This window comes from Mesoplodon densirostris, chromosome 6 (genome assembly GCF_025265405.1).
Source record: "Mesoplodon densirostris isolate mMesDen1 chromosome 6, mMesDen1 primary haplotype, whole genome shotgun sequence".
Lineage (NCBI taxonomy): Eukaryota > Metazoa > Chordata > Mammalia > Artiodactyla > Ziphiidae > Mesoplodon > Mesoplodon densirostris.
Genome location: NC_082666.1, coordinates 70,826,112 through 70,841,253, shown reverse-complemented (window position 1 = coordinate 70,841,253; position 15,142 = coordinate 70,826,112). Strand labels below are relative to the sequence as shown.

The window sequence follows — 15,142 nt, the reverse complement described above, 5'->3', positions numbered from 1 at the left end:
AGAGCTAACTCTTTGTGCATGACTTGGAACATCCACCATTTGACTAAGGATGTAAATAAAGTAGAACATATGTCTCTAAGTCTTATGACCTTGAAGTCTAATTTATAAATCTAACCAATTGTTGTATCAGATGATCAGCAAGTTGAGCATTGACTGAACATAGAAGCTCCCACATTTTTTTTTGTAGGAAGGAGTTATTAATCACAGACCTCAAAATAAGCTAAATTGTGACTTAACCTGACAGGACTCATTCCAGAGAAATGGTAAAAATGCATCTTGAGAGCTTGGGCCATCTTCTAAATTAGGAGAGGACAAAGTGAAACTGTATTTTGATAAAAGAAAAACGTTTTTTAGTTCAGGTCTTTTAAAGAAGACTGTTGTAATTATTATCACTTACGAAAATTCAAACAAAAACCTTTATTATGGCATTTGGAAACTTCATGTCATGTTAAAACCAAGGAAAATCATTTAAAGATGACCAGAATAAAGTTTTGCCTAGTTGTAGTAACATACATGAGGATATAAGATGACTGCTGGGTGGCGTTATATAGTCAGTCCATTCTGTTACAGTCCCACATCCCTGGTTCAGTGGACGGATGATGCAGTGTAGGGACAGTAATTAGCTCTGAACTTTTAGTATTTGGGGTTGGTGAGGGAAGAGAAGCTGAAAGAACTGAATTGGAAATGGCAGTGTGTGCACCTTTAATTCCCAGTTTTTTCTTTGTTTTTGGACCTACCTTGCAGTGGGAGAGCAGCTCTTAACGTCCCAGTCAGCTGACCCTTTTTTGAACCTTGAGATAGACGCTGGCATCTCTAATGTCCAACGAAGTCAGAGCTGGCTCGGCAACATCGGCCCCACGCATCATGAAATAGACACAGCCTCATCCCATGGACCACAGATGCAAGACGCCTTCCTTTCACCTTTATCTAATAAAGGTAGATATCATTTTAAACCCTAGCTGTTCTTCAGTTCCTGTGGAGGAAAGTTTATATGCTATAGCACTTCAGAGAGAGAGCTTCACTCTTTTCTTTCAAGATATGTCCTTGAGGATTAGGCATTAGTATGTGCTGGAGAGGTGGATAGTTACTAGAACAAGGCCATATTGGCCTTGACTATACTTTGCCAGGTTTATTTTAGATAAATGAAATAGGTAAATTCTTATTACAGCTCAGCACTAATAAATGAACCTTTGTAATCAACTTTGATGATGCAGAAGCACTAACTTTGAACCTCAAGTAAGCAAAATGTTATCCGAGTGTAAAGAATTCCATTCTTCTCATAGTTAGACCTGTATCATAAAAAATTGTACCCAGTTATCTTCTATTTTTTTATTTCACTGATACAAATCTATGGAAAAATTTTTTTCTCTTATAAATTCCTGCATGATATCCTTAATTTTGCCTCTTAGCCTTCAAAGCCTAAAATATTACTGTCTGACCCTTTATCAAAAAGTGTGTGTCAACTTCTGCAATTATAGTAATGGTTACATTACATATTGAAGAAGTTTTAAAGTGATTTATGTTGTTTAGGTTTATATAAGAACTTAAGTAGCAATTGGTCCAATTTTCTGGAGTTTTTTAATGGCCAAGCATTCACCTGATGTTTGGTTTTCAGTGTGTCATCACTGTTGCCGGAGGTTCTGCTATGTGGAGAGGCATATAGCTGCCATGACTTTCTTTTTAAATTTTGGTAGAATACATGTAAATTTTACTATCTTAACCATTTTTTTTTTTTTTTTTTTTTTGCGGTATGCGGGCCGCAACGGCTCCGGATGCGCAGGCCCAGCGGCCATGGCTCACGGGCCCAGCCGCTCCGCGGCATATGGGATCCTCCCAGACCGGGGCACGAACCCGTATCCCCTGCATCGGCAGGCGGACTCTTAACCACTGCGCCACCAGGGAGGCCCTATCTTAACCATTTTTAAGTGTACGGTTCAATGCTATTAACTACATTTTTATTGTTGTGCAACCAACCTGCAGAACTCTTTTAATTCTTTTCATCTTGCAAAACCAAAACTCTATACTCTGAATAACAGCTCCCCATCCCTCTCTCCCCCAACTCCTGGCAACTACCATTCTATTTTCTGTCTCTGTGTATGTCTTTTTGTGTCTGGCTTCTTTCACTCAGCATAATGTTCTCAAAGTTCATCCCTGTTGTAGCATGCATGGAAAGGTCCTTTCTTTTTAAGGCTGAATCATCTTCCATTATGTGTTTATACCACCTTTTATCCATCCATCAGGGGACATTTGCATTGCTTCCACCTTCTGGTTAACTGTGAGTTATGCTGTGATGAATGTGGGAGTACAGTGAACATGGGCGGTCCCTTCGAGACCCTACTCTCGGTTCTTTTGGGTATATACCCAGAGGTAGGACTGACGGGTCATATGGTAATTCTGTTTCCCGTTTTCCCCACAGCAGCTGAACCGTTTTACGCTCCTGCCAACATGGGCAAGGACTCCAGCTGTGCCACATCCTCACCAACACTTATTTGCTGGTTTTGTTGATAGCAGCGTCCTAATGGACGGGAGGTGGCACAATTGCTTTTTCTTTAGAAAACTGTTTAAAGACGTCACTTCAAACATATTTAAAAAGGAGAAATAAGAGTATAATGGACGCCCTCCACCCAGCCCCCACTCCACTTATTACCAACTCAGGAACAAATCTGTTTTATCCACTCTCCCCTTCCTGTATTATTGAACTAAATCCAAGACATGATATATTTTATCTGTGAACATTTCAGTATATATTTCTGAAGACTCTTCTTGAAAATGATGATGATCACACCATTAACATCTCTCTAAAAATTTAATAGTAATTCCTTAATACCATCAAATATCCAGTAAATATTCAAATTCCAACTGTTTTATAATGTCATAATGTTTTTATGGTTTGAATCAAGATCCAAATAAGATTCACACACTATGATTATGTTTTTTAATTTTCTTTTTAGTGATTGTTCCCCCTCTGCCTCTCTTTTTTTTTTCCCCCTTGCAATTTATTCATTGAATAAACTTGCTTCTGTGGACTTTTCTTATGATGTGGATTTTAGGTTATTACCTCTTCATGGTTTAAACAGTTTCCTCTGTATTTCTTGTAAATTGGTAATTGAATCTAAAAACGGGATCGGGAATTCCCTGGCGGTCCAGTGGTTAGGACTCTGTACTCTCACTGTGAAGGGGGCCCAGGTTTAATCCCTGGTTAGGGAACTAAAATCTCACAAGCTGCAAAGTGTTCCCCCAACTGCCCCCCCCGCCCCCCAAAAAAGGACAAATTATTGCTAGGTTTTTGTTTTTTTTTTCAGCGGTGGGCAAGACTACTTTTTAGGTAGTATGAAGGCACATAACGCCTGGTTACCTCTCTAATAATTTTTTTTTTTTATCTACTACTATTGATGTAACATGGGAGTTTTAGTAGTGGATTTAATGTTTTGGTCTCAAAATCCTGAAGAGAAATCAACATCTGAGAGACAGCTAATATTTATAATGAAAGGAAAACATATTTTCTACATGAAGCTAGTTTGTAACTTTTGGTAATTCTTCATCAGGTGATGAATGCAGTATTGGTTCAGCCACAGACTTGACTGAAAGTAGCTCCATGGTGGATGGAGACTGGACAATGGTGGATGAAAATTTCTCCACACTCAGTTTAACTCAGTCAGACCTAGAGCACATCTCCATGGAGCTGGCAAGTAAAGGGCCTCACAAATCCCAGGTTCAGCTTCGGTGAGTTTCTCAGCATTTTGAAAGCATAGAATGCCTGCTCAGGATACTTGGGCAAATTGGGTACGGAGGCTACTTTCCCGATAATGATTGCCCTTATGTACATCTGTAGATCATTTTTAGCATCAGTCATTTTTGTTTCTGCTTATATATGTAGGTATTTGCTACACATCTTCATGGAGGCGGGATGTCTGGACTGGTGTGTTGTTATAGGCCTGATTCTCAGAGAATCCTCAATAATCAACCAGATTTTGGTTATTATACAATCTTCAGAGGTAGATGGAGAGATGTTACAGAACATAAAGACAGGGCTGCATGCTGTGGACAGATGGGCCTCGACAGATTGGTAAGTACTAGTTTCATTAGGTTTGTTATCTTCACTGTCCTTTGGTGAATCCTGTCCTTTCACATTAAGGCTAAGTTCTGGTTCATTTATTTGGAGATTTTTTAGGTTGCTAGAAATAAAATCTCCTTTTGTATATTCACTTTAAAGGCTAGTTTCTTTAGTTACCATTTTATACCAGTTTAGATGAGTAATATCCATTGAGATAGTGTTGGTCAGTGAATACATGTCACTGACTCAAGATTGCAGTACAAATGATCTTAGAACTAGGGTGGAACTTGAGATTTTTAGTTCTGTCAAACAGAAGGTAATAACCTAAAAATATCTGCTTGAGAAGATAAAATTTGAGGTCTATGTGAATTTAACATTCCATGGCAATTACTAACAAGCCCAAATTAAGAGTAGTGAATGAAGTTAAAAGAGCCTGGGATTCTACCCCTTTGTCACCAGTTATGTGTGGATTTGGGATTTCCCTTACTTGGGTCTAGTTTTCCTTCCTTGGTAGATTCATTCATGTTAAATGTTCTCTGAAAGTCCTGTTTTTCAAGTCTAAAATCCTATCGTTGCTTAGATTATAGAATGTGATTTTTAATCGTAATACTGGATAAAGAATATCAGTCTTTGCTCTTTGTGCTCACACTTACATTATGTGCTGCTCCCTCTATGGTGGCCTTGGCACCTAAAAAGCCTTTCCTCCCGACCCTTCTGTGCCTCCTCCCCTCCCCCACAATCTATCATTGACCTTACTATATCAGTGCTTAGTAGGAATTCATCCATAACATGCTATGGAGCCTTTTGAATGTGGCAGAGGAGAGCTAATTTCCTTTTTCTTCTACTTAGTCCTGGATATAAGCCATTTTTAAACATCATTAAGCCACAACTGCAGAAACTCAGTGAGATAACAGAAGAGCAGGTCCAGCCTGAAGCCTTCCAGCCAATAACTGTGGGTAAGACTCCTGAACAGGCTAGCCCCCGGGCAGAGGAGAACAGGAGCTCCTCCGGCCACGGGAGCATCCCCCAGGGCGAGGTCGGAGGTAGCAGTTTGGTCAGCCGGAAAGAGGAGGACACAACCCGAGCAGAGGAGGAGGAACCTTTTCAGGATGGGACTTACGACTGTTCTGTGTCCTAACAACAATGGGTGCCGTCACCACGGGCAGTATTAATTAGCAGCAGCATGCAGCTGAGGACACTGTGACCTAGTTGGATGATTTAACCAGGGAGAGAACTCAGCTCTGAGACTCTGGTAAGGTATTACTAAATTTTAACTTTCTCCTCTAAGAAATCTCTTTGAGTCCATAAAAATGTGATATCAAAAAAAATCATCTTTCAAAACAAAAAAAATCATCTTTCATAAAAAAATTTTTTAAGCTGCAGTGGAAGTAATAAAGAATATTGTACCGATGTACATGAGAATATTTTGGTTTTATTCTTAAAGGTTGGTAGCTCTTAAACCACAGGGATTGTTTTGTCCCAGATGAGCAAAACACTTTTCACTGCTTACAGCTTCCTATGTTTTCTGGTTCAGCGTGTGTTCAGACTGCTTTTTAAAAACAAATGCTAAGGTGCTTGCTATAGCTCATCATGTACTTGAGCTACCTGTATGCCCCCTTGGATCAAGAGCACTGGCCTCCCTAATTGGGCCTCTGAATAGATGCCTGCCCTAGCATAAGAAGTGCCTGTATGAAGGAGACATGCTCCTCTTATAGCCTGTTAAATCCTGGTCCTGAATTGATGGAAGCTATTTACCTGTGAGTCAGTGTGCCTGCTTTTTAGCAAGCTTGGTTCCTGCTAGGTCAGCGTGGGCTGAGGTCTGAGGAATTCTTATCAATTATGCTATTAGATACCACTAAACTATTTTGTATCAAAGAATTGTTATCTTTTTGTGATTACTCTTGTGTAAGTTTACTCAAAGGCACTGTTCATATTTTTAGGGCTTGTACTATAATTTGTAAGGTTTTATGCTGGATTCTGCATGGCTATAGATACTCACTCTTGGAACAAAGACAGGGCTTGCTCTTCTTTCCAAATATAAGCAGTCTTCATAGAGGAAGACAGGTTTATTGGCTTGGTCATAAGCTTGGTCATTGGCTTGGTCATAACAGAAATGGTCACACTGATCATGAAATGAAACAGGTTTTGTTCAAATTAATGTAGTTTCTTATTTATTGCTTTTATAAATTGAATAAAAATGGACTTTTATGTAAATAGACTGCTGAATCCTGTATTATCACAGCTACTAAAATTAGTATGTAAAGAATGCATTCTTCATTGTAACTTTTTAAATATTTTATGTATTTCTAGAAATGACAAACTTTAGTTTTCATACATTATGAAAACATGACTGCATACTCAATTGCTTTAGACTGAACACATATCCACTGTATGTACATCAATTACCTTATAACAGTATTAATTTAGATAGCTTGTTTGTACTGTGCAATTTGAACAAAGGAATGCAATGTTATTTTTTACAAAAATGAACTTATTTTTATAATACAATGTATTTGATGTGGACCAAATTCATACCACTATGTAAAACAGCCTCTCTTCTCATAGTGCAATTACAGTTTAGAAATAAAATTTGGTCCTCTATCCTTGCTTTTTAAAGTAAATGGCTAGCTTTAGTTGTCCTAGCCAGGTTTCCTCTGAAGGGAAACCCAAAACCATTTTGAAAATGCTTTGTTCATAACTCATCAAATGGTTTTAAATTATTGAGTTTGGTAATTTACTATCACTTACTTTTCACATTACAAGTGCAATAATTTCACATACAAAAACTCCTGAACGGGTGGAATATGTGATAACTGGTACCTGGTCCTTCTGGTGCTATGTTTATTTAAGCCTTTGTTTTAAACCACCTTTCCCCGAATTTTTAGAAAATGTTTCCCATGTGAGTGCATGCAGCCCAGCAAGAAACTAAACTGAAGAATTTCTTCTCCTGTCCTAGTCCATTAGAAGAACTAGCATTACTTTTGTGTTTGGTGTATTTAATCAATAAAAATGACTTACCATTGAAAACAGCTATGATCTTTTTCAGGTATCCTAATGTGCTGCTGGGTTCATCTTGCACTCTTAAAAGCAGGGCACCAATAAGTTACCTGTATTCCTGTGGTTAACGCCATGAACGAAACTTTTCTTATATAAACTACTTGTTTTTCAACTAAGATATAGGTGGCCCCAAGGCAAAATAATTGGCAACTTTACAGAAAATTTCTCTTTGGTAATGTGTTAAATTAATTTTAATTCATATTTTAATTTTGCCTTGTTTGGATCACATATCAGCTGTTTAAGCCATAATTTTAACCAGTGAGTTTAAATATTCAATATAACTATTTGAAGTTTAAATTATTTGCTGATACCAAAACAAGAAGTCATTTGGGGGTAGAGTCAACCTTTGCTTGTAATTAAAGTTGCTGCTACTTCTGTAATGTGTATTTTTTTACTTGGTAAAGGGCAATAAAACCATTACATGAACTTTTGTTTATTCATCATCTCAAATTAACAGCAAAAAGTATATGTATTGAAAGTCATAAAAATATTCTTTTCATTATATGATTCTATCTTAGAATTTTCCTTATGAAATAACTAGAAATTTAGATTAAAAATGTGTATGCAGAATTATTTAGAATAGGAGCATCAAGAGTTGGCAGCATCCTAGATGCTTGGCAATAAATAGGCAATTGGAACAGATGGTCCATATTGATGACCTGGAAAATATTCAAAATATAATGAAAAATGATATAAAATTACACATACCAGAGGAAACTAGTCATCTCTAATACGTGTGACTAAAATAATAGGTGGAATTTTGACTTTTTCCTATTTTCCTAAATCTGCTTTCTGTCTCTGAATTTGCCTGTTCTGGACATTTCATTTAAATGGACTTATATGTGGCTTTTTCTGTCTGGCTTTCACTTAGCATGAGGTTTTCAACTTTGTATATTAGTAGTTCATTCCTTTTTAAGGCTGAATAATCCATTTTATGGATATACTACATGTTTATCCATTCATCAGTTGAGGGACATTTGGGTGGTTTCCACTTTTTGACCATCATTAATAATGAACATTGATGTACAAGTTTCTGTGTGTGGACATATGTTTTCAGTTCTCTCTAGCAGTGGAAATGCTGGGTCATATAACGGGTTAATTTTTTTGAGGCAATGCCTAATTGTATTACCAAATGCCTGTGCTTTTTTTTTTTTTTTTTAACATTTCCATTAGCAGTGGAGGAGGGTTCTGGTTTCTACTATCAGCACGTTATTGTCTGTATTTTTGGTTATAGCCATCTAAGTTATGTATGAAGTGGTATCTTATGGTTTAGATTTACATTTCCCTGATGGCTAATGAATGTCTTTTCATATGATTATTAGCCATTCACATCTCTCAGGAGAAAAATATGTATTCACATCCTTTGTGCAATTTCACAAATGGGTCATTTATTTTATCGGAGGTTTGCAAGAGGTCTTTATATATTCTGGATACTAGACTTACCAGAGATATGATTTGCAAATATTTTCTCATTCTGAGGGCTTTTCACTTTCATGATACTGTCTTTTGAGGCAAAGAAGTTTTTCATTTTGGTGAAGTCCAACTTTTTCTTTGGTTGCTTGAGCTTTGGGGTGTCATTTCCAAGAAACCATTGCCTAATCCTAGGTTATGAAGATTTATGTCTGTGTTTTCTAATGAGAGTTTTATATTTTAGCACCTGCATTTAGGTCTTTGATCCATTGAGTTAATTTTTATATATGGTATGAAGTAAGAGGTCTATAACTTTGTTCTTTCGTGTTTGAGTATTCAGTTGTTCTAGCACCATACACAGAAGAGATTTTTTCTTATTGTCGAAAATCAATTGACTATAAATGTATGGGTTTATTTCTGAAACTGTCAGTTGTATTACATCGATCTCTGGCGTCTTTCCTTAATGCCGGTACCACATCGTCTTGATTACTGTTGCTATTTAGTAGGAGATTTTGAATGTGTAAGTTAGTCATAAGTTGTTTTTTTCAGGACCATTTTGGCTCTTCTGGGTCCCGTGCATTTCCATTTGAATTTTACAATCAGCTTGTCAATTTCTGTGCACACCCGCACACACACATAAGGCAGCTAGGATTTTCATAAGGATTGTATTCAGATTAATTTGGAGAATATTGCCGTCTTGATAATATGCCTTCCAGTCCATGAACATGGGGTGTTTTTCCAGTTATTCATGTCTTCAGTTTCTTTCAGTAGTGTTTTATAGGTGCTTTTGTTAAGCTTATTAGTATTTTATTCTTCTTGATGCTATTGCAAATAGAATTGTTTTATTTTTGGATTGTTCTTTGTTAGTATATAAAAATACTATGCTGTAATTGGATCCTACAGCACTGCTGAATTCATTTACTATTGGGTTGGCCCAAAAGTTCGTTCAGGTTTTTCGTAAGATCTTAGGGAAAAACCCAAATGAACTTTTTGGCTGACCCAACATAGTTTTTTGTGTGGACTCTTTAGGACATAGTTTTTTGTGTGGACTCTTTAGGATTTTCTGTATAGAAGATCATGTCGTCTGTGATTAGAGCCCTGGCCACAGCCTCCAATACAGTATTCAAGCGGCAATAGTAATATCCTTGTCCTTCTGACATTAGGGGGTAAGTATTAAGTCTTTCATAAATTAGGATGTTAGCTGTTGAGTTTTTCATGGTTGAGGAAGTTCCCTTCTATCATTAGTTTGTTGAGTGTTTTCTATTGTAAAAAGGTGTTACTTTATCAAAAAAATTTTTTGCATCTGTTGAGATTATACTGTAGTTCTTTATTCTAATAATCTGGTATGTGACATTGGTTTTTTGAGGTGTTAAACCAACATTCCATTCTTGGCATACATCCATTTGGTCATGGTGTACGGCCAAACTTGGAGAAAAGAAATTATCAACATCTTATTGTATTTTTTACCAATCAATCAAATCAGGAAGTAGTGGTATCAAAAAAAGTACTGATGCACCTCAAAAATGCCCAAGATGTTTTTTCGAACAAAAACAGACATAAAGAGCATAGATGCATTTTGGCTTATTGGCCCTAAAAGAAGGCAAGGTATAATATTTAAGAATAGAAGTTATTCAGAGGGAATTCACTTAGGAAGGGAAGTAGCTTGCACAGAGCTCTGGGAGCTCACAAGTGGTACACTGTTTGGGGACAGGTGGTGACCCTTGTGTGAAGATTGGAATGTGCAGTGGGTTACTCTCTGGCTGAAAGACCGTATTTTCTTCCCTCCCTCCTATCCCTATCGATCACTTAATGAAAGATATCCTTTATTTATTAGCCCTTCAGTGAATTTTGCCAGTGGCAATGATAAAACTGCTAAATATGCTGTAGCTCAATATTTACCAAATGATTGATAGGCCATTGATTTCTGTGAAATTCAGATGCACAATTTCATTCCACAGTAAAATGGATTCCAGTTGAAGCCATGTTGAGTTCTTTGCTCACATGACCCATTAAAATATCAATGATACCACATGAGCCATCTAGGTCTTTTTAACAGCTTTAAAAGGCTCTATACCCTTCAAATATGGGGGATACAGGAAAACAAAATAAAGATATGTTTCTCTGTTAAAGATACTAACTTGTATGTTAAAAAGTTTATTTCAGTTAAATTGTAAGGCAATAATTAATCTTAGCAAACTAGTTGAAAGAAATAGACAGACATAATCATTTTTTCTATAGCTTCCTGAGTCAGCAGTCTGGCTTCATAAGTAGTGGCTCCCTCAGTGGTGACGTTTTAGGAATCCTATTGTGCTTATTTACGTCTGCTAAAAAAACTTCATGCAAGAATCTTAGGTCAGACACAATGTAAATTTTAAGGATTTCTTCAAAATCGCAACCCTTCACACTTTCCCTGAATGTGCAGTGCAGTACTGTACATTTTAAATTCTGTAGGAAATGCATTAGAATTTTTTAGAAATGAGTCATTCAAATCAGATACTCAAAAAACAAGTTCTTTAATCTCAGAGATTGCTGATTTAACAGAGCCATGAATATTGTGTATAATTACTTAACCACTTTTGGCATTAAAATAGTCCCCCAGAATATCAAGCATGCCATGAGACTAGTGAGCATTTGTACGATAATCAGAGCTTTATAATGCCAAAGAAAACCAAAACAAGAGAGAATTGTTCACATGGGAAAATAACTCAAAGGCAAAAAAGAAAACCATGATTATTACTGAAAAGGAGTAACAACAGGGAACTATTGGTTTCTCATGTAATGTCCTTCTTCAACACTTGTGATTTTTGCTTTTCTTTTTCCTATAATTTCCATTAATCTATTTCAGATTAACCACAGGAACAGAAAATATGCCTGTATTTTGAAATTCGTTTAGATATGTTTTTTTCCTCCACAATTGGTGAGTCCATAAAAGCTATAAACACTGCAAACCTTATGTGTACTGCCTGACACGTGAAGCACCCAAGACTAGTGATACAGCTGATCCTTGAACAACATGGGTTTGAACGGTGCAGGTCCAATTATACACAGATTATTTTCATTAAACGGGTATTACAGTACTACACAATCCGTGGTTGGTTGAATCCATGGCTGTAGAACCTTGGATACAGAGGTATGACTGTAAAGTTACATGCAAATTTTCAGCTGCACAGTGGTCAGCACCCCCATATCCCTGTGTTGTTCAAGGATCAACTCTGTATGGTTCCTACAAAGTCCAGGAAAAGCAGTGGTTCCAGTGTCCACACATGTGACAGCATGTTGCCATTCAGCTCTGGCTGCAACCCTGCTGTCTGTGTGGGCTTGGTCAGTTTTTAAGGAGTCACAAATTAGGCAGGCAGTATGAGGAGCAAGAGTCAGAAAGCACACTGTATACATCCCACAAGCAGCTTCAAGAAGTATTTTCTTCAACAATGCACACTTACTATGCGCCTTCTGTTCAGGCAGATCTGAGTGCCACTTTTTTTGTTTTACTATGGCTTTTCTTTAAAATGTCTTTTTTTTGGCCTAGGCTTGCTAAATGCAAAATTTTAATGGAAAAAAGAAAGCTAGCAGAATTTACCACTGCTCTAACTAAGCTCTTCCACTGCTGGAGCCAGGAAGCCAGCAGCCATCTTCCTCAACATGAAAAGTACCTCTAAGTCCTAGAGCTGCCATCATGCAGGATCTGAACACCGACAACTATAAGGACAGTTACAGAAGGACATTCCAGTACAAACCACAGCCTCAAGTCTCAGGAAAGACAGCTCTGCTGAACACAGTAAGTTAGTGAGAAACTAATCTGTTCAACTAGCTGGAAAACAGACAAAATAAGGACCCAGGGCATCAATAAAATTATGCCCTAAAGGATTAACCTTGGATAACAGAAGACTCCTAAAAAGTGAGAATAAATATAAAATGCCCAGCCACTCCCAACCCCACTCTCCTCCCACCCCAGAACAGCCACCATGGCAACTAGTACTCTGAAGAAGGAAGTTAATGTCGTATGCTTGCACAACCAACAATATTCTAAACCAAAAGAGCCTGTGAAACTCAGAGGGAAAGGTAACTAGACAAATGCTCTTCTCACAATGGTGAGGTGTGGAGAGGAGGAAAAGGTATGTTTCAGAGGGAAACAGGCATTGAAAACAACCTCAGAAAAGCATTACAGTGATGGAGCTCAGTGACCACTTGTCAGAAGGACAGGAGTCCCCAACTCACACAGGTTTCCACATCAGAGGACCAGGGCTTCAGAGATGCAAAGCACACTAAAGGCTGCATGCAGAAGCAGAGCTCTCAGCACAGGCTGGGGCCTCAAAAGCCCAATGGTTCTTCCCCAGTCTTTACCACAGTTGCTTTCTAATGACCTACAGAGTTTTAGGCCTCAAGGGGAATCATTACTCCTGTGAATATTTAACCTACCATCCAATGACACAAAAAAAATGGTCTTGGGCTTTAACTGGAAATGTCATTTGTCTCATTAACAGTGGACTTAACTGTACCTTCTGCATCTTTCGTGATCCTAAGGGGACAAGTATTAAAGTGGTTTGTTGGCTTTCGTCCTTAAGGTCATATAAAATGACATATGTAGGTCGTGGCAGTACCTACATGTGCTTAAGTGCCAGAAAACTGGTATTTTCAAGTGTCAGAAGGGCCATGCACACTACCCCACAGCATAACCATTACAGATAGTGCTAGGCCCTGAAGAGTGTTAGACCACAAAGCTCTTTGAACATATGCTCATTAATTCATTGACTTACACACAAACATCCATGAAACACAAGGAGAAACCGTGCCATCTGGAGTATCCCACTGGGCATGTACTTAGAGCTCATCCATAAGACTAAAACACAAAGAGATTGTAGGTGCACACCCAGGCAGAGGGAAATGTCCAATCTGGGAACTTCTCTTTCAGAGCATCCAGCTGGGAGGACCTCTTGTCTTCCCCAGAAAGATAGTGGGCAGCAATGGCCACAGTGACCACTCCTTCAGGCTGTTCTTCCAAGACCTGGAGGAGAAAATCAGTTACTTCTCTAGTTCTAGGAAGGCAGAACACTGACTGACCCCAAAGTTCTTGCCAAATACCACCTGGAAACCTCATCAGTAATACCAGCAATACTGGGAAGTTCCCACCTGTACTTCTATCCAGAACTGCCATGCAGAGGCCTGGAGTCCATGGGAATAAAATACAAAGTAGTCCCCTCCTTTACTCGTGACTGGGGTGCCATTGCCGAGAGACCACTGAGAAAGTGTAGACCCTTTGTGGGTTCGAACATAGAATGACATATGGCTTGGTCCTGTACGATAAGAGGAAGGAAGAATAGTTAAAACAATCTTTGAAAAAGCAACAAGAAAAGAAACCCACCACCCAAACCAGACTACGAAGTTCATGCTTTATATCACTTTTAAGACACTCAGTACAAACCTAAAAAAGGTCTGCCAGGTTGGACGTTCAGTGTGTATCAACAAAGGTAAGTAATGAGGTGCAGCAGAAAAGGCACAGAATTTATAATGAGAAAACCTCTGTTTACATCTTGGTCCGGTCATTTAAACATGTAAGACCCTTAGCACTCGTGAGCCCTTCTTCAGAAAACTAGAGTATAAGCTTCATCTAAGCCAAGAGATAACTGCAAAAACTAAAGCAAAAGAACTGACAGTGAGGATTTTAATATATCCTGAGGATTTTAATATATCCACATACATTATTAAGACAAACAAATACTGAGGTGAGGGTGGAAGACGAATGGGCAAATGTTGCCTGTAACAAACACAGAGGGAAAGGGCAAAGCAGATAAACTGTTGTATAAGCTAATAGAGTTAAAGAATACAATTAAACATTGACATACAGATAGTAAAAGGTTAAATAACAGGCAATCAAAACAAAAATATAAACCTTATATGCCAGAAACTACTTTTTAAAGAGCAAAGACAGCACACCATAGAAAAAGGAATATGGCAGATAAAACACACGTAATTATAAATATTTTGAGAAAGTTGAGACCAAAAGTATTACAGTTATACAGTAAAAATAAATGTGAAAAGACCTAACCCAGCTGCTAAAAGAAAAAAAAGTTTAACTTCACTTACAAAGCTAGACCTAATCACATACTGTATTCCAAGAAACATACTTAAAGAGATTCAGAAAGGGTAAAAAAGGTTATTTCAGGCAAGTGGACAGAGTTTTTAAAAAGACAAGAAAGGAAAAACTAGAAATCAGTGAAATAGAGAATAGAAGAAACAGACCTAATAATCAAAAATCTGTTATTTTTTTAAATTAACAAGACAATCACTAAGTAACCTGATTGGAAAAGAGACAGAGGGAAAGGAGAGTGGAGCAGAGAAAACAAGTATATACACAAAGAGAAAAAAACAAGCAGAAGTTGTTTAAAAAATCACACATAATCACTCTGCCGCCCTCTGTAAGTTTGAAAACTCACATGAAATGGATATTCTGCTAGGTAAATACAGATTATCAAAACTGAGATAATAAAGCTAAAGCAGAGATAATAAAGAGATAATAAAGCTAAAGCAAACCAATTTCCCTAGAAAAATTATTAAGAAACTACCCTAAGAAAAAGGACCAGGCCCAGGTGATTTTAGAAAGGAATTCAAGCCAACTTTTCAACA

General features: G+C 37.7%; 2 protein-coding genes across 7 annotated transcripts in view; one reads left to right on the top strand and one right to left on the bottom strand.

Annotated features, from left to right (window-relative positions):
- The window catches only part of RIC1 (RIC1 homolog, RAB6A GEF complex partner 1), a 141,924-nt gene extending 134,387 nt beyond the window's left edge, over positions 1-7,537 (top strand). For all 6 annotated transcript variants that reach the window (XM_060102188.1, XM_060102190.1, XM_060102191.1 and 3 more), the window contains 4 exons: positions 745-936; positions 3,546-3,723; positions 3,878-4,066; positions 4,904-7,537. In XM_060102188.1, the coding sequence (XP_059958171.1) occupies positions 745-936; positions 3,546-3,723; positions 3,878-4,066; positions 4,904-5,192 (848 nt within the window). In that variant the 3' untranslated portion in view covers positions 5,193-7,537. The remainder of the gene's footprint in view (positions 1-744; positions 937-3,545; positions 3,724-3,877; positions 4,067-4,903) is intronic.
- Positions 7,538-10,759: 3,222 nt separating this feature from the next.
- The window catches only part of ERMP1 (endoplasmic reticulum metallopeptidase 1), a 51,861-nt gene continuing 47,478 nt past the window's right edge, over positions 10,760-15,142 (bottom strand). Inside the window, exons 14-15 of the mRNA XM_060102186.1 lie at positions 13,649-13,812; positions 10,760-13,523 (exon numbers count right to left, since the gene is read on the bottom strand). Coding sequence (XP_059958169.1) covers positions 13,359-13,523; positions 13,649-13,812 — 329 coding nt within the window. The 3' untranslated portion in view covers positions 10,760-13,358. The remainder of the gene's footprint in view (positions 13,524-13,648; positions 13,813-15,142) is intronic.